This window comes from Anser cygnoides, chromosome 10 (genome assembly GCF_040182565.1).
Source record: "Anser cygnoides isolate HZ-2024a breed goose chromosome 10, Taihu_goose_T2T_genome, whole genome shotgun sequence".
NCBI classification, from domain to species: domain Eukaryota; kingdom Metazoa; phylum Chordata; class Aves; order Anseriformes; family Anatidae; genus Anser; species Anser cygnoides.
Window position 1 is genome coordinate 16,486,674 of NC_089882.1, and position 17,699 is coordinate 16,504,372.

A 17,699-nucleotide genomic window follows, 5' to 3' on the forward strand; every position below is an offset into this window, starting at 1 on the left:
ATCTGGTCCTCTTGATTACAGTTGATCTGGAATCAGGTGCTAAATGGAAAGACAAGTGGAGATGGTATGGGGAACCTGCTGAACTCGTAATGTGGGATGCTTGACATTTTTTCAGGACTTAGTGGGCTATTCCTCATTTTTGTTGGTTTGACTCCTGTGATATTAGGCTGAATAGGAAAACAAAATGGATGGTACTTTTGGTTGTGGAGATAACCATTGGCAATCTTGATGAGATGGGAAATCTTCATTTAAGATGGTGACGTAATTGAAAGTTCTGGGAAACTGACTTTAGAAGGCATGAATCAATGTATGTCGTTTTGCTAAGGTGGTATTACAGCTCTCTTCCCCGTTTGCTCACTGTGCTTGCTAAGCTCGCTATGGAGGGAACTCATCCTGTTCTCTGTGGGAAGCTGTGTGAGAAGTCCTTTAACTCATGAGGAATCATGAGTTAAAGGATGCATGGTTCCGAAGGCAGGATGATGGTTCTGAAGGCATCATCTTTGTCATCATCCAGGAACTCACAAACAGCCCGGGAGGAAGAGAGCTGCCTTTTTGGCTCCTTTCACAGCAAGGTTGGGTTAGTTCTTGCCTTGCAAAGGTGACAACATACCTACGCAGCTTGTTAAAGGCATCTCTTCCACTGAGAGAAAAACCTGCTGGGCCTGATCCATACTTCAGGAATATAGGAATTGCCCAGGGGAGGGAACAGAGTGTTCCCAGCCGAGGAGCTGATGTAATAAGGGTTGTCACAGAGAGGGCCAAGTGTCCCATCTGCTCTATGGTAGTTTTGGTCATTATAGCTGAAACTCAGTGCAGGTGCAAGCTTGGATGCCGTCATTACCCTCAAGCAGCAGCTTTTCACCATGTATCAGCACCGCAGCAAGTGCTTGGTCAAAATGAAAGCAGCACTGTTGCTTATAAGGTGCGTGGGGAGAAATCTCTCCCGTTCCACCCAAAATCTGGTTCTGAAATGCTGGAGTGTTGTTGCTTGTGAACAAAAAGGGTGAAGCATAGCTGTGTGTTTGGTCACCATCTCTTTTAATTGGCTCGCAGTGTTGCAACTGCCTTGTATATTAGATAGCTGTTGCTGGCTGTCCTCAGGTTGTTTAGCTGAATTAGTTTTGTGATCCTCTAATCCTCCTTCCAGCTGCACAGATCTGGCCAATGAAGGACCACTGCAAGCCTGCTAAAGGTAGATGTGACATCATTTCTTCATTAAAATAGAAAATCGGTTATAACTTCGGTAGGAATTATCCTGTGGGCTTCATACAAATATTGTGACTCAAGCACAGCAGGCTGCCAGTTAGCTGGGTACGGCCGCCCAGCCCGCGTGGAAGCAGGGAGCGTTGGTTGGACGCTGACGCTGGATAGGCGAGAGATGCGTGTGCCTGAAGACTGTGCTGGTGCGTGCCTGTGTTTCTGAAATAACGTTCATGCTAAAGATCTTTGCAAAATCTGTATTCTTCTGTGCCTCCTTAGCTTGTTTTAAAATAAGCTTGTGTTGTGTGGCTGAAGTCTTTCAGAGTTGTAAGCTGCAGAAATATACAGCCCTGTCTGTACAACTTTTTAAAGGGGGAAGAAGGACTGTTAGCTCTTCTCTTTCCTCTCACCATTGTGATATGTAGACAATGAGGATGCCTATTTAAAGGTGGGATCATCTATGCTAATTCCTACCTGCTACTTTCAGCTAGAGCAGCCTGCTACTTGCAATAGGGAACGCTTGGATTTAGGCTTTTGCTAGCTCTTTATTGCCAGTTGTGTGCGTAGAGGTTGGATGCTGTTGGTTTCCTCAAAGTGCTGAGTAAACAACTGATACTGCAGGGAAAAAAATGTACCTCATGACATTGTGGGAAGAGAATTGCTTTAGAGAAATGGAAGTGTTAGGTTAATGAAGAAATATCATTTGTTAGTGATACATATAAAAAATAAAGGGGGACTATTTAGTTCTAAGACTGCCTGGGGATCTCCCCCCCACCCAATAATATAATGTCTGGTTTTTTAATGTGTTTGGTTAAGGGGAAAAAAGTCAGGATTAGCAGGTAAGACTTTTCTTCCTGATAACCCTTCTGCAGCCTTTAACTCCGCGTTGGGAGCTCGGAACCCAGGGCTGGCACCCTTTAATACCAGTCAGGACCGCGGGAAGGGGGCGGCGGGCAGGTTAGGTGCCGGGTTTGGGAAGCGCGAAGCCGCTTCGCTTTCGGTGTGGTTGCCGGAGGCTGCCCGAGCTCCGCGGCCCGAGGCCGGCGCGGTGCCTGCGCGCCCGCTGGGCGCCGGGCGGTGCCGGGGTGCCGCCTGCCGGCCGCCCGCGGAGCTCGGCCCCGCGGGGCTGCGAGGCCGGTGCCCGGGCTGGGGGGGGGGGGGGGGAGCGCGAGGCTTCCCCAGGGAGAGGGGAGGCCGGGCCCCCCGGTGACACGGGCCGCGGAGGCTGGCCTCTGTGGTGCGAAAGGTCTCGGGGTTTTGGGGTTGCGTCCTCCCTGCAGGCGTGCCGGTGATCCCGGTAACGCAACGCCCGGTGGGTCTCTACGTGCCGTTGGCTTGCGGCTCGCGGTGTCTTGGAAAGCACGGCCGGCATCACGGGGCTTGTTTAAACAAGGGTGATAAGAGGGGAGTGAGAACGGAAAGCCTGTGTTTTACCGTCTTTTTATCGTGGAGGCGTTCCCGCGTGTATTTCAGGAACTTCCCCGAAGAAGCCGTTTCTCGTTTTGCTGCGAGTAGGAACAGGATATTGTCACAGCGCTCCCAGCTCTGGTCAGCCTCAGCTGAAACGTTGCACATGCTTCATCTCCAGGGCTTGGCTCAGTGTGGTGACTTCTTTGTAAATATCCTGTTTATGTACAGCGTGCGTTGTGACCTCTGGCTGGCGGCGTGTTCTTTAAGCATTTTACAAATATATTTTCAAGTAGCAGAATCTTCTGCTCTGCAGAAAGGTTTGTGAACTGGTTTTTCATGACCTGTATCTGTTGAGCTTGGCGTAGCGAGGGTGTGGACACCTGGAGGACTGGAAAGTCGTCTTTTCTCACTCCAAGCAGTGAGCTGGTGCTGTCAGAGAAATGGTAGAAAGACAGAAGCCACAGATGTTGGGTGGTTTATGGATGTCTTATAGGCTGTCAGGCTACAAAGTGACATCTTGAGCAGGGAAAAGAGACCCATGAAAGTAAACTGCAGGTACAGTGGAACTCTATTATATAGTTAAAATACGATCCCGCTTATTTACAGATAGAAGGTAGGGTTCCTGTACAATCAGGCAGAAGCCTTGTTGCAGTCTCCTCTTTTCTCTTTCCTTGTCTCAGAGAAATAATTACCACTTGCTGTATGCATGAAGACGTAAGACTTTCCTGTCTTGTCAGCCGGTTGTTTGAAAACAATAAGGAAAGCTTGGTTAGTTGGCTCAAGCGTGCTCTGTTTCTATGCAGCAGTTCCTTTCGAAGGCTACCTTTCTCTGTGGCATTTTCTCTCTTCAGAGTGTGTTTTTGCAGGTCAGATTTCAGCTCAGCATGGCCCTGAGAGCAGAAGCTTTGTGTAAAACCCTTCCAAAGAGTAGAGGCTTATTTGTGGTTTCCCTGTAGCAAAGCCAAGTCTGCAACAGCTCACCTGCAGAAACCAACCTTGCTTCTCCAGCCTTTGTATTAGGACAGGGGTTGATGACAAGGTGATTGTGTAGAAGCTGATCTCCATCACTAATCTGGAGTGTACTTGAGCAACGTTTGTTTTGTCTTTGTCTAGGAATTCAACGTAGTACCCTTGAAAACCATGTTCTGAAAGAAGACCTCAGGAGTGGCACAATATTTCTGTATTCACTGTCTTCTCAGTAAAGCAGCCCATGGCCATAACCATGAGGTTATAACAGCTGGACAAACCCTTATTTAAGTTTTGCACAGGTGCCAAAGCCTTAAATCTGCCAGAGCAAGAGAGTTTGTGTGTGGTGCGCCTAATGTTTGGGGCAAGATTTAGAAATGTGGTAATTTACCCTGCAGGCCTTTGAGGAATGCTGTTCTTGTATTAACAACATCAGGTCAGCGCTTTCAGGTGTGAGGTGGGTAGGTCAGTGAGTGGAGTTCGATTCTTGTGTGCTGAGTGGATTTGCAGAAAGGAGAAACAAACTTCATTTGTAGAGGCTGGAGGGAGATGGCACCTTGCTGTTTTCTACTTAATGAATGCACGACAGGCCTGAGAAGTGCCTTTCCAAAGCTGGCATGAATCTCCTTTTTCTCTTAATACTTTTTTCTGTTAATTGTGGACTTGCCGTCTTTACTGGAGGAACTGTTAGGAAAGCTGGAGCATCCCCGTGTCATTGCCCTGATCAGAAGTCTGAGGCAGACACATCAGGGCTGATGCTGGACTGCTGGACTGATGCTGGACTGCTGGACTGCTCTTCAGTCAGTGATCAGCTGGCTGCGATGCAACGTCTACACACAGGCGACGGGGCGATGGATTCGGCCTGAAACACAGATTAAGCTGCTCCTGCTCACGGGGCTTTTGGTATCTTTTGGAAGTAAATACATGCTTAACAGAAAAAAGACAGAAGCCTTTAAATGTTCATAAAGTCCTTCCTCTCTCTGCTCCTTGTTTTCTGACCCTTATAACGTAAATCCTGTAACCCCTCTGCCCCCCTGCGTCAGCTATAGAGTCAAAACAAAATCAAGAAAGAATTGCTAACATAAAAACATAGTGCGGGCCCCAAGGGTTGAAAACTATAATCAGTCTTGAAGAGAAGGAAATGAACTTTGTGAAGAGGGAAGGGCAGGTCAAGCACACGTGGTTTTGGAAGAACAGCATCAACTTTCCTGTGAGCGTCTTGCCTAACGTCTCCGAGGACAGATTTTTTCTTGTTTAAAAAGCTACCTTTTGGCTTGTGGTGGAGTAGAAAAGCTGAAAATGATCCTCAGATGCTCGGACTCTGACTAGTATTTGAATATATGTATATACACGTTTGCAGACATATTGAGTCATGTTTATATATATGCTAATGTCAAAGTGTCTGAGTACCTGATAGGTAACAAGAACAAAAACGCATGTTGCGTTTGACCACCATAAGCTAAGTGCCCTGAGAATCTGCGTGTAAAATACGAAGATGGAGGTGTATGCAATAGTGAAATATTCACCTCTTTAAGGACTTTGCTTAGCCCAGGTGAAGCTAACCCAGCAAGTCCACCAATGAACGTAGGTGTGGGATTTCTCGGAGCCCTAAAGCTGGTAAAGTTGATGTGAAACAGGGCAGCTGGATGCTGTATTTAAGCCACACCATTTCTACTGCAGAACTGTATTCTTCCACTGCATGCTGTGAGTTTATTTTATGGCTAAACAAGATGTTAGGAACTTGCTGTTTACTTATGATTTTCTGCACTGGTATTAATTTAGCCTTCCTTGTGACGTAGAGTGTAATTGAACACATGTATTATTCAGTGTCTGGTTTTCTAAACCAATGTTTGCTGACCGGCCGTGGGACTCTGCTAAGCCCTATCATTCCTTTTGGAAGTATTGTGATATCGCTCTGTGGGCTGACTGTGCTGGCTGCTGAGAGCGCAGTCCCCTCCCGTGCCCATCGGCCACCCAGAGTCGCTGAGGTCTGTCCCCCGTGGAAGGAACCCCGCATCCACGTCCCTCTGTCCCGGCTGCGCTGCGAGGGGCGCCCTGTCAAAACCCGGGTGTCCCGCGTGGCCTGCCCACAGGCAGGCGGCGCAGCAGGCTGGCGCCGTGACGGGGCCGCGCGGCCCGCCCACCTAGCGCGGGCTGCGGGCGGCAGCGGGGGCTCGAGGCTCTGGGGGGCGGCAGCGGGCCTGAGGGGCCGCCGCCTGAGGGGCGGGCAGCTCCCCGCCCGGGCCGGGCCGGGCCGGGCCGGGCCGGGCCGAGGGGGCGGCGCCGCCGGGAGCCGGGAGGCGGCCGAGGATGGCGGCGGCGGCGGCGTCGCCGTCGCGGGAGCTCACGCAGAACCCGCTGCAGAAGACGTGGGAGCCGTACGACAACGGGCTGCCGGCGGGGCACAGCGCCCAGCGCGGCGGTGAGCGGGGCGGGGCGGGCAGCGCAGCGCCCGCGGGGGCCGCGGACACCGAGCCCCCGAGCCGGGAGGGCGGCCGGGGGGTGGGGGGGGGGAAGGCTGGAAGGGGCATCGTGTGGGGCATTGCTTGCTTGCAGTCTCTCTGGTTCCGCCTTCGGTAGATTCTTCCAGAAGAAAGGCCTGAACACGTTACTGTGCTGTTCCTTAAAGCCGATGCTTTATCGGCCATCTGGCGTGTGGGTTAATGGCTCCTCTTATCCGAGGCGCAGCCGAGCAAGGCACCGGGCTCTGAGGGTTTGGGCTGTGGCGTTCGTAAACCATCGCTTGTTAGCAAGCTGCCTTGCAGCTTGTTTTTTTTTCTTATTTTTTTATTTTATTTCATACTTATTTAACTCTTATTTAGGTCTCGCAGAGGTTCGTTCCCTCCCCTCCAGGTTGCGGCGGCCCTGGAGACAAAAGGGGCTTTGTGGCGAGGAATTGTTCGCGGCTGGCATGCAGGATGGGCTGCGGGCTCCGCCGCCGTGGCAGGCGGCCACGGGCTTCTTCATCGGTGCTTTGCTTTTCAGCCTGTGCTTTTTTAAAAGGACAAAAAAAAAAAAATAGCCCAAACCGTCTTGATTTCTGCTAGGTAAGCAGGCTTGTATTTCGGTGTGAAACGTTGCTCCAGCGTCTGCAGAATAGCAGGCATTAATAGGAGGAGAATGCCGCAATAAGAAAAGGTTCGGGCAGTGTATGCGATTGCCTTTGTAAACAGGCTAAGGAGAACGTTTCATTTTGGCTGTAACACGGCATCTCTTTTCCAAACAAAATAGCATTTATTATGGCTTTGATGCAAACACAGTGCTTTACCAATAAATGAATAAAAATAAAAGAACCAAGTACGAAATCGCACATTGGTCACGTGTAATCTGGTGACATATGGAGTCTCCATGATGGAATTATTTAGTTTCTCTTGACTAAGAAATTAGATTTTTAGAATTTGTTTCCCAAGTCTTTTTATTTTTGTAGATTTTCAGCAATTTTTGGATGCCCAAGACCCGTTATAATTGAGAAGCCTTTTAGCTAGAAAGCCAGGTTTGGAGATTGTTTTTCTTATCCTGCTGGTATTTGCTCTTGCAGTGTACCTCTGGTACGTCTCCAGCCATTTGTGCTAGCCACTAAGTTCAGACAGCCTGGAGAGGGGCAGGACTTGCTCTTCTGTGTTAAAAGCCATCTCCCTTGCATCAGCCCGCTGAGAACACGCTGTAGTTTTTCCCTTGCAGGGGCCTTGTCCGTGTCCTTTATCCTCCGTGTCTGTGTAGGACGTGTCGCCTCGTGCTCTGAGGAGCAGCGTGACCTGCGGGCCCTGTGGCCGAGCTGTGGGACTCAGCACTGCCCTGACGGGGCGATGCCTTGGCACTGCTGGGTTGACCAGTTCCAGTCCTCTGCTGTTGCAGGTACCTAGGTTAAGGATCGTTGCTCAGAAACGGTGAGCTCAAGTCTGGAATAGATCTCTGGTCCTCAGCTTCCCGGTGGGTGCAGTGAAGCTAGTTTCTCTGACATCTTCTCTGTTTCTTGGCTGAGCAAAATGAACTCTTAAAGTGTCTTTTTGGTCATCGTACTGCTGATGACATTGATCTGCACCACCTGTTAGTCTTTATTGTTCTAGAAGGTGGCTGAGCAGAATTGTGCATGCTTCCAGTGGAGGACATAGCAGATCTGCATTCAAAAGGACCTTCCTACTCTAAGTGTTGTTTCTGTGTATTTCTAAAAAGTTTTAACAGCTGAAATTATCTGAGGAAGAAGAAACCTGGTTAGGTATGTCTGGGTTGTAGCTGTTGCAGGTCTTTGAAGCACTGGTTCTTTTAGTCTGTGCATCACGAGCTCTCTGAGGAAGATCAAGGAGTTCTGACTGCATGTACCCTACCCAGCAGACTGCGCTTTTACGGCTGCTGAGATGAGGAAAATAGAGATAACTATTCTAAAGGACCTACCAAAGTAAGACGTGGGCAGTAGAGAGATGTTCATTTCTATTGATAGCTTCCACTCATCTTCTGTGGTCTTTTGTGAAAGGTTTTGTCTCTAAATGGGTTGCACTGGAGCTACTCTTGGCATTGGCTGTTGGACTTGTACAAGCTCAATGAATGGGCTTCAAGCACAGGAATTAAAAATAAATAGCAAAGTATGCTACAGCGAAAGCTGTTTTGAGAGACTAGCAGAGGATGTTTACAGAGTGGCAGATAAACGTTGAGCTTCCTATGGTTAAAGATTATTCCCCCCCAACTGCAGTTAACAGCTTTGTTTTCCCAGAGCTGGAATTTGGTCGTTCTAATGAGTTTTATTTGCTGTTCCTACAGCAGCGTGGATGTACTTCAGGTCCAAAAAGAAAAGAGGAGTATCAAAATGAGGTCATCTTTGCTCTAGAGAACTCTGCCCTGTGAGCTGACGCTGCTTTTACGTATCAGTAGTCCCAGCCCTAGGAACTGAAGATGGAGAAAGTGAATGAGGTCGGGATGTACAATAGGGCGATCACTGATGGTGTCAAAGCTGTAGGAAGCAAATGTTAGCCCAGAGCAAGTGGGTGGCAGAGCTGCTGTGAGCAGATGGTGGCACAAGGCTGGCCGCCAGAGGACAAGTATGAACCCCTCGTACCAAAGTGCTGTTCGAAACCAGTGGCTTGGAAAAAAGAGAGGAGAGAAATAGAAGAGGATGGACTTCTTCAGGTATAGGAGAGGGAGAAAGAGCATCGAATGGGGGACTTTTCCCTGCAACATGCAAAGAAGGTTGACAAACTGTTGGTATTGATCAACAGGAAAAGAAAAAGAATTAGTTAAATTGGATAGATGATATGGGAAAACATGTAAGCCTAGTGTGATTCGGAAGAGTGGTTGTGTTGGCATATAGTTAAAGATATTTGTGTATGAGCCTCTAAATAGTACAGGAGCAGGCCTTGCATTGAAGGCCATTGGAACAGCAGGAATCCTTCAATAAACTTCACATGGCTAACTAGAGCAGCCTAATACAAAAAAACTACCTCACCATAAATATTAACAAATATGGGGGAAAAAAGTCTCCTTTTAGATGAAAAGGGATAGTTGATGATATGGTAGGTAGTAGATGAACTTGAAAATAATCAACTCTGTTTTCACGTGATGATGCAAGCTTGGAGGGCTATTGAAATTCTGTGCAGCTGATCTAGGACATACAATGTCCCAGCTCATATTCAAAACCTTCTTCAGTATCTTGCATTATTTCGCAACAGAGTCTTAAGAGGCAAGAAACGAGTATGTAGTTTATTTTTTCCTTGACTGTTCAGTGTATAACATTAGAAGGATAGGCAGTCATAATTTTACACTGAGATGTAGCCTGCTGTGTTGTTCAGTATATATTTTTATTTTTTTTTAGCTGAGGTAATGACTTTGCTTAAATTTTGATATTTGATTTTAATGTGCTTTGTCACTTGGCCATTTCCCTTCACTGATTGGTGTTGTGTGTTCTTCACAACGTTGTTTACTGAGAGGGTGGTCGCGCGCTGGAACAGGCTCCCCAGGGACGTAGTCACAGCACTGAGCTTGTCACAGTTTAAGAAGCATTTGGACTGTGCTCTTAGTGATCTGGTCTAAATTTTTGGGTAGACCTGTGTGGAGCCAGGAGTTGGACTAGATGATGATCCTTATGGGTCCCTTCCAACTCGGGATATTCCATGATTCTATGTGTGTGTGTGCTTTTTTTTGACTGAGGGGACACAACATACATTTCCTTTGGATGCTGCTGTTTGTAAGCTTGCAAACTTATGTGCATGTATTGCAAACGTCTATTTTAAAGAAAAAAAATGAATAAAGCAGTAGAACATCTTTCTTAAGTGATAACATACAGCCCTCTAAGTTTTGTTTTGCTGTTCTGAATGTGTATGTTCCTCTAGCAAATTTAGTTAACGTTGATGGCACATCCCAGGTCGGCGCTGTCAGAAACCCTCAGGGTTTGTCTACCTGAAGCGGTGTTAAAAAATGAGTTTGGTTTCTTGAGAGTAGATTGTGCCTTGTTTCTGCAGCTTGCAATTATATGCTCCTTTTGCTTTTGTGCTGCAAGCTTTTTTTAGGTGAAGCGAATGATGGAGGGGTGCTGTGTAAAGGGAAGTTGAGCATTGAGCCATTGGGAAAGATGTTGAACCATAGAGGCTTTTTTATTTTGGGAGTTAGTTATATGCTACTTGTGTGGTTGTGGTTTTTTTGTTTGTTTTTCATCAGTTCACATCCTCATGTCAAAATTGCGTACATTTCTTTAAAGGAAGGTGTGAGTTTTGAGACATTGACATTTTAAATGTTATTTGAATGGATGTTCTTTCCCACTTGCAGTAATAAGTGTTTGCAACATTATTGAGAAAGTTGCAATCAGATAACATGGAGGATGCTTGAATTAACTTTAACTTTTGAGTGTTTGGTACATCTTTAGAACTTACCGTTTTGCTTTAGACTTGACTTTTTTACCGAGCTAATGAGCAAAATTCAGCCCTTTGAACTATACGTGATGATATGGAAGAAAACAAAAACCAGTGTTTGTTGTGCTGAGTCTTACCTGTGTTTATAATGCTACAGTGAGGTAGAGAAGGAATAAAAACAGTTGCTTTGTGTGCCAGAAGGGGACACTCGGGCAGCTTGGCACGTTGTCAGAACAGGAATGCCACTTGTTAGATCGGGACCAGCCGGTAAGTCCCTTGGGTTCTGCCCTGTGGTCGCACGCTGAACAGCCGTGCAGAGGGATTAGAGCAGCAGATGGGACTTGTGTGCTAATCTGTACGCATAGGCCTCGGATACAGGCAATTTTGTTGGGTTTCGTACATTCTGTGAGGAAATCTGTGTGAAAATACACATGAGGTGCCAGGCTTGGGCAATAAGTGGGAGAAAGCGTCCTCCTCGCATGCTGCTGTAGATCTGGTTGCTGCTCGCTGAGGTGGCCAAGTACAGGGTGGTGCCAGCGACGGGACGTGAGCTTCACGCGAGGCTGTAGGCCTCGTCGGTGGGGCAGCCATGTCGGAGGGGCGCGGGGTTCTCACAGGCCTCATTGGTGGGGCAGCCATGTCGGAGCGGTGTGGGGCTCCAAACAGTCATGCACTCGCCCATCGTTACATTACTAAAAGACAGATGTTCCATGAGATGGGTAGATCTGTGTGGCCCGCTACAGGAAAAGAGTTGAGGTGGGCTGGGTATATTGTCAGTTGGTAAATTCTGCTCAGCCCGGTTGGGAAGCCAGTGTGGCTTACACAGGTTCATTGGAGAGCAAGTGGACCTGAGGCAGTGTGCGTAGACTTTCTGTGCAGATCTTGATTTTTGTCATCGTTTTCCCAACTGTTATTTCACTGCAGTATTACTCTGGAAGATAGTTTAAAACTCAAGCAGGATATTTCAGATGAAGGACCTTTTACACTGGCTTCAAAGATCAACGACTTCCCTTAAAACTTTTAGGGGCTCTGTTTTTCTCTCACCACACTTTTTTTTTTAAATTTTATTATTTTTTTTTGTGCCTGTAAAACCAGAAGCAAAGCTGTTAAGCTCAGTAAGCACTGTCCTCTTTGCACCTCCTAGACTTCGTTTCCCCAGAGCCTGCCTTCCTCCTGGAGTCAGAGTTCCCTGGCACGAATGTGGGACAGAGAGGAAGATGGACAAGAAAATGTAATCCTTGTTCATAGACTTGGGCACAGGAAAGTTAACTTTTAGGGCTTTTATCACTGTTCTTCTGGAGACCTGCATGTGTGTGGATGGATCTGCTTTGGTTTGCATTCAGTCCCCTGTCACGTTCATTGCATGGAGAGTAGCCTCTCTTTCACGGGTTTGAGGTTAAGTACAGCTTTTGCCTGCTCTGCTGTGAGAAGTGGTGTTCTTTTCTTCCAGTGTGTGTTTAAGAAAGTGCATCTGTCTTAGCTAATTTGTTCGTTCTCTTTTGATGGACTCGCTGTGCAAGATTTACATGTGTAACGTAGTGGGATGGGACTTTGGGTGAGTCCAAGCGTTGGGAATCTCAGGCAATCGCAGTGCAGCAGAGCTTAGTTACACATTACGGTGAGACACTGAGGTTTAGTCTCTTGGAGGGAATTGACTCCTCAATGGAGAGACTGAGGAAATTGGTGCACATCTGGATTGTGGTATGCAAGTAAAGTCCCTTTGAAATACAGAATGTGGGCGATCTGTGAGCCACTTTAATATCTTCTTTCTTTTTAGGCAGTTCCTTGTAGCGGTGATAGATTCATACAAGGTATCCATAGTTTTGTACCATTAAAACATGCAAAACCCTTGTCATTTGAAAGGAATGCCTCAAGGTGTTCAGATTATAGACACAAATTCCTCCAACTTTGTACAGTGATTTTTTTTTAAATTAAAAACTATCTCTTTGATTTAAGAGTGATTGTATATATCTGTACATCCAATTATTGTGCTTCATAGCCTAGAATACTCGTGCTTTATGTCTTCTACTAACCAACCAAGAGCAGTTAAATTGTGCTGTTTCAAGAGAGATTTTTGGTTAATAATATTTGAAGGAGAAATCATAAATACTGAGCACCTTGTCACACCACAATGTATTAAGCTGCATATGTCATCCTCGCTTTTCTCCAAACCAAGAAAAGGTTGAGCAGCGTTGAGGTGTTGTCCTAGGGATTTAAAAATTATCTTAGAAATTGTGTACACCTTGCAGTTTCCTTTCAATGCAAGCACTGAACTGAGGTGCATAGGGGCATAAGACATCAGTGTCCTTTTTGCTGTTGTTTTTGTATGTCTTAAACCATAGCTGAAAAGACAGTTGATTCTCATCTTCTACCCATATACAACTTGTGTGTCCAGCATTGTACTGCCACTGGTTTTCCTTTCTGAAATTCCACACAGCCTACGAATCCCAGTTAGGTCCACTGTCCTGCTTAAGAAACCCCTGAAACAGGGAGACACTGTGCATGAGCTGCTTGAACAGTCACTTCCTCTGAGAGCACACGGATTGTAATTTGCTGCTGCAGTATAAGCTTTTGCTTTGTGGGAATGTTATTGGTAAATAACTGTCTTGTTTTTCTGTTTCAGTATGTATGACCAACTGCCCTACTCTGATTGTCATGGTGGGTCTGCCAGCAAGAGGAAAAACCTACATCTCGAAGAAGCTGACACGATATTTAAATTGGATTGGAGTGCCTACAAAAGGTGATGGACTGACTTTTGTTTGCATCAGAAGTGCAGGGGTGAGGTTAGGTGTTTTATAACCCTAATTCTCAGTAATTTTGTTGCCCAGTTTGACTACTTAGAATGTCTGCTTTATTTTTATTTTTATCTTTATTTTTATTTTTATTATTTTTATTTTTATTTTATATTTTAAAGTAATACACATTCTGTGCTCTGTTTAGATGTTTATTGATCAAGTTTTAGCGGCTGTTCATTTACCTCCATATTATGACAGACGCCTAAATCAACAGTGCCCTTTTCCCTTAACACTTCGGTTCTTCAGCTGCTCCCCCCCCTTCTCTGTATGGGGCTGAAAAGGAAGCTTGTTTACAAGCTGATGAGCAGTCAGCACTTCTGGGTTAAAGTTCTGGCTTCTTCGTCTTCTTTTCTCTGTGAACTTTGTGCAGTGTGTAATTCTCTGTGTAACAACACGTTGTTTAACTGTATTTGTGGAATAGGTTACAGATCTGTCTTTGTCTGAACATTAAGAGTGCAAGGAACTGAACCAGTCACTTGTTCTCATTCTCTTAAGGACTTTATATGTGTGTTTTGAGTGGGAAGCAATGGCTTAGGCTGGTTACACCGTGGCTATGTGTTCGCGTTGAGCATTCTACTATGTGAACTTTGAAAAGCAGAAATGTAGTACCAGGCGACAAATAAAATATTGTCCACATCTGACTCAGTGGCTGGTTGAATGTATCCTGAGTAAAGTAAAATAAGTAGCAGTGGACTGTTTCAGTTATAGGAAGCAGCACATCAGAAAATATTTGTGCCTGTGCTGCTTAACAAATAGTTACAACACTGCTGCCTTACTACAAAAATATGGAACATAAAGTTAGTATATGGGCTTCCATCCTAGGTTGCTGGTTATGGTTTGCCTTTGTTAGAAAGTGTGACAGGGTTTTCTTAGAAAACCACAGTCCGATAATTGTGGTCATCAGTGATGCAATGTTACTGATACGGAGATCAATTTAAAATACCTCACTGATGGACTGGATTGCACACGGCCTCATGCTTCCTGTTGTTTGGGACTGAATCGATGAGTGATATGATAACTATCAAGTGTTACTAACATCTGTTATCCTCTGGCTCTTAATGCATTAAAATTAGTGTGTACTTAATACAGTTCTTATCCTCTGAGACAGATGGTTAAAGTTATTAGTTTATGTAAACCAGAGAAAAGATAAATGCTGTCTTTTCATGCAACATGCATTAAGCAAGCTGCAGAGTTCAAGAACAGACCCTGGAGGTAAATAGCCCAGGGTTGATGTTATTTAAATTATGTAAGCCATCAGTTCTGTTTTCTCTTTTGTTCTTTCCAAAATCCTTTGTCATTAAGAATTTTAAATGCTTAAAAACACAAAGGACTTTTGTCTGGGCTTTTTGAAGGAAATGAGGTCAATTAGATGCCTGAATAGAATTGTATTTCAGTGTGGATTTTAGATACTGAACTTTCGGAAGCTTTTTGAATGGTTTTAGCTGTGTGGTACTTGTGATAGCAGTTAGCATTGTAAAACTCCACAGAGGTAGGTGCTAATAATAAGGACGGACAATTATGTCACCAGATAGCACCTTTTCCTTTGTTGTGCATGACGCTCTTGCAGTAGCTATTACTTGATATGAAATTCTTCATTTTTGTTTACTTAAAGAGCCATGGCTTGACAACATGGGTCATCTGAACTTCTTGCATTTTCTTCTTTCTTTCTTTCTTTCTTTTTCTTTTTTTCTTTTCTTTCTTACAAGGAACCACCTTTTCCTGTAGCCAGTATGGCCAGCGCTCATTAAACCTGTCACAAAATAACCTGGTTTGTACTATAATCCACCTAATAGATCAACATTGTAGAATTGAAACAAAACTCAACTTTGAGGAGGGGACAAATAATGATTATTCTTTATCCTCTCCTTGCCCTCATCCAAACAGCAGTCTATATGCTTCTGTCAGGAAAACTTAAGATTGAACTTTTTAATCCTGTGTCTTTTTTTTAATTCTTAAGTTCATTTCAGTAATGATGTCTGTTATTTCTTTCCCTAGAAATGAAGTTGGGCAAGTACTGATACCTTGGCAGCTTCTCAGAGTACTTGTGTGATCTAACATTAAACAAAAATGCTTTGCAGTTCAGCAGAGAAAACCTATAGGTCAGAAAACAAGTTAAACATTAATTGCATTTCAGAGACCTACTTTAAGAGCTGTTGAGTGAAGTTAATTAAGGTACAATGTCATTGCCTGCTGTGTGGCAAAACAGATCTGCCTTGCCCTAATCCCCTCTCTGATACAGTGTGACATGTAGACACAGGTAGACCTTTGCCCAGATAAGGAATAGCTTTTCTTTGACCACCGTTAACAGATGATAGTAAGATTGTGTTCAGTACTTGTAGTGACATTTCCCCCAATTTAAGCATTTAAAATATTATTTTTTGTTTTAGCAAAAGGAACAGGGGTTGTGAAATGGTATATACTGATCCTTAAGGAGCAGAACTATTTTAAGGAGCAAGGTCCTTAAAAAAAAAAAAAAAAAAAGAGAGAAAAATTGTTTCCACAACTTGAGTGTCTTTTATCAAAAGCAAGATTGGCTAGTCCTGTTTAGAGCCCTTCCTTGCTTAAATAAGAGCTGAAAGGTTTGGGAAGTGCTGTCAGAATATTGCACATATGTGCAGAAGGAAAAGCTAGATTATTAGTTGTTCATTGTAGACTACTGAAATGGACTTCCAGCCACCCCCGCAAAACAGGAAAAGAGATTTTTATTGTTCAGGCAAACTGGCAGAGAAAGGCATAGCCATATGGTCAAGTGACTCCACAGAAGCTGCCTACAGCTCAAATATGCTTTTGCCATTTCTATGATTTATTGTTGTCTTTGTATTTAAAAGGAGAAAAAAAAGCACACTGAATTATTTTATCCTCTCAGGTAGTTTGGTTTCAAAGCTGTCGTAACGTTTATCCTTTTTATGTGAATACTGTTAGTTCCCACTAATACTGTTTTCTTCTTGGCAGAATTTAATGTCGGTCAGTATCGTCGAGATTTGGTGAAGAAATATAAATCTTTTGAATTCTTCTTGCCTGACAATGAGGAAGGCTTGAAAATCAGGAAGTAAGTTTTGAATGTGTTTGGCTATGCAATGCTAATTGTATTATAATGGTACTCTGTAATTTGCTTTTGAATACTGCTTTAAGTTTCATTTTTGTATGCTTCAGAAGACCCTTAAGAGACCGCAATATGAAATGACAGGGAAAGAAATCTAGAAGGGATGGAAAAGTGATTTATTTAGGCTCCTTAAAATCTAGGGTATTTTTTTCTTAACTGCTTCAGTTGAAGCATCAAAATGTGGAGAAGGTAAATACTCAAACTTGATTCCTTTTGACCTTTTGGTAAGCTGTTGTTGATATGGATATTCCAGGAAATTTTCTCACAAAACAAAGGAGAATATTATTATTTTTTTACCTCTTTGTCAGGTACCAGTTACTAGGCTTGACCTTTCCACTATCTAATTCCTATCATGCCGTTTCAGAACGGTTGTGTGGATCATAAAGGAAAAGAAAAACCACATAGCTCCTTTTCTTTCAGGATTGCGTACTGGGATTTTTCAGCTGCAGTACTTTGAATGTATTTGTCATTATCCAGTCAAATGAGCAGGAGTGACGCACTAGCATTCTCTCCCTGAGTTTCTTTTTGGCCTCCACACAGGTGCTTCATGCACTCAACTAGTGCAGTACCTGAGCAGCTGCAATACTTTGCTAATATTGTACAAAGGAAGGTGAGCTTGGGGTAATAAGCATTTGTGCCCAGAAGAAGCACTTGAGGCTCCCCTCTTTCCTGGAAAGAATCTGCTCTTCAGTGTAGAGAAAGTACCTTTGGAAGAAAGGACAGATGAAGAAAAGATCAGAGCAAGGGGGAGCTGCATTTCTTATGAAAGATTCAATAGGATGATCTTTTGATTTTCTTCATTTTTGTATGCTTAGGAGAACAGTTAGCACACCATGAAGCGATAAGGAAAAGAATTTCTAGAGGAATGTAAATGTCATTTGTTTAGGCTGCTTAAAATACAGTGTATTTTGTTTTTAGTTGTTTCAGGTCAAGCATCAAAAATACCTGGACTTCCCTGCTGTCTGGACTTTGTTTTGTGACTCCCCTTCTGCTTGTCCTCTTTCTCTTCTCCCTTCCTTTCCACTTCAGCAGCAATTAAGGACTGCTATAACCTGCATAAAAGCTTCTGAACCTGTGTAGATGAGTGGTGCATTAGCCTTGCTAGCATCTGCCTTTTGCTTAGTGGTAGAACGAAACCTTTTGTGTGGCTCCATGTCACCTATTAGACTAAATGGTGGGGAATAGCACATGAAATGGGCTGTGTGAGCTAATTTGCCTAGTTAGCAATGAGTTTATATTTATTTAGTGAAGATTTGACTGATGAATCTCAGTTCCTGACATCTGTTAACCACACTAATATGGAAATACTGTTAGGATTGAAATGTTTTCTTTTTAAAATAAAGTTCTGCATGCAGAATGTACATAAAGAGAGAGTGGTGCGTTTCAGTC

At 44.4% G+C, this 17,699-nt stretch overlaps 1 protein-coding gene across 5 annotated transcripts in view; it reads left to right on the forward strand.

Annotated features, from left to right (window-relative positions):
• The window catches only part of LOC106042848 (6-phosphofructo-2-kinase/fructose-2,6-bisphosphatase 4), a 49,510-nt gene that overhangs the window by 8,529 nt on the left and 23,282 nt on the right, over positions 1 to 17,699 (forward strand). The window contains exons 1-4 of one of the 5 annotated variants that reach the window (XM_013192013.3): positions 11,596 to 11,643; positions 12,190 to 12,223; positions 13,036 to 13,152; positions 16,160 to 16,256. In XM_013192013.3, coding sequence (XP_013047467.1) covers positions 11,611 to 11,643; positions 12,190 to 12,223; positions 13,036 to 13,152; positions 16,160 to 16,256 — 281 coding nt within the window. In that variant the 5' untranslated portion in view covers positions 11,596 to 11,610. Of the gene's footprint in view, positions 1 to 1,149; positions 1,193 to 5,772; positions 5,999 to 11,595; positions 11,644 to 12,189; positions 12,224 to 13,035; positions 13,153 to 16,159; positions 16,257 to 17,699 lie in introns of those variants that run through there. The other 4 variants (XM_013192017.3, XM_067003480.1, XM_067003479.1 and 1 more) reach the window with 4 other exon arrangements.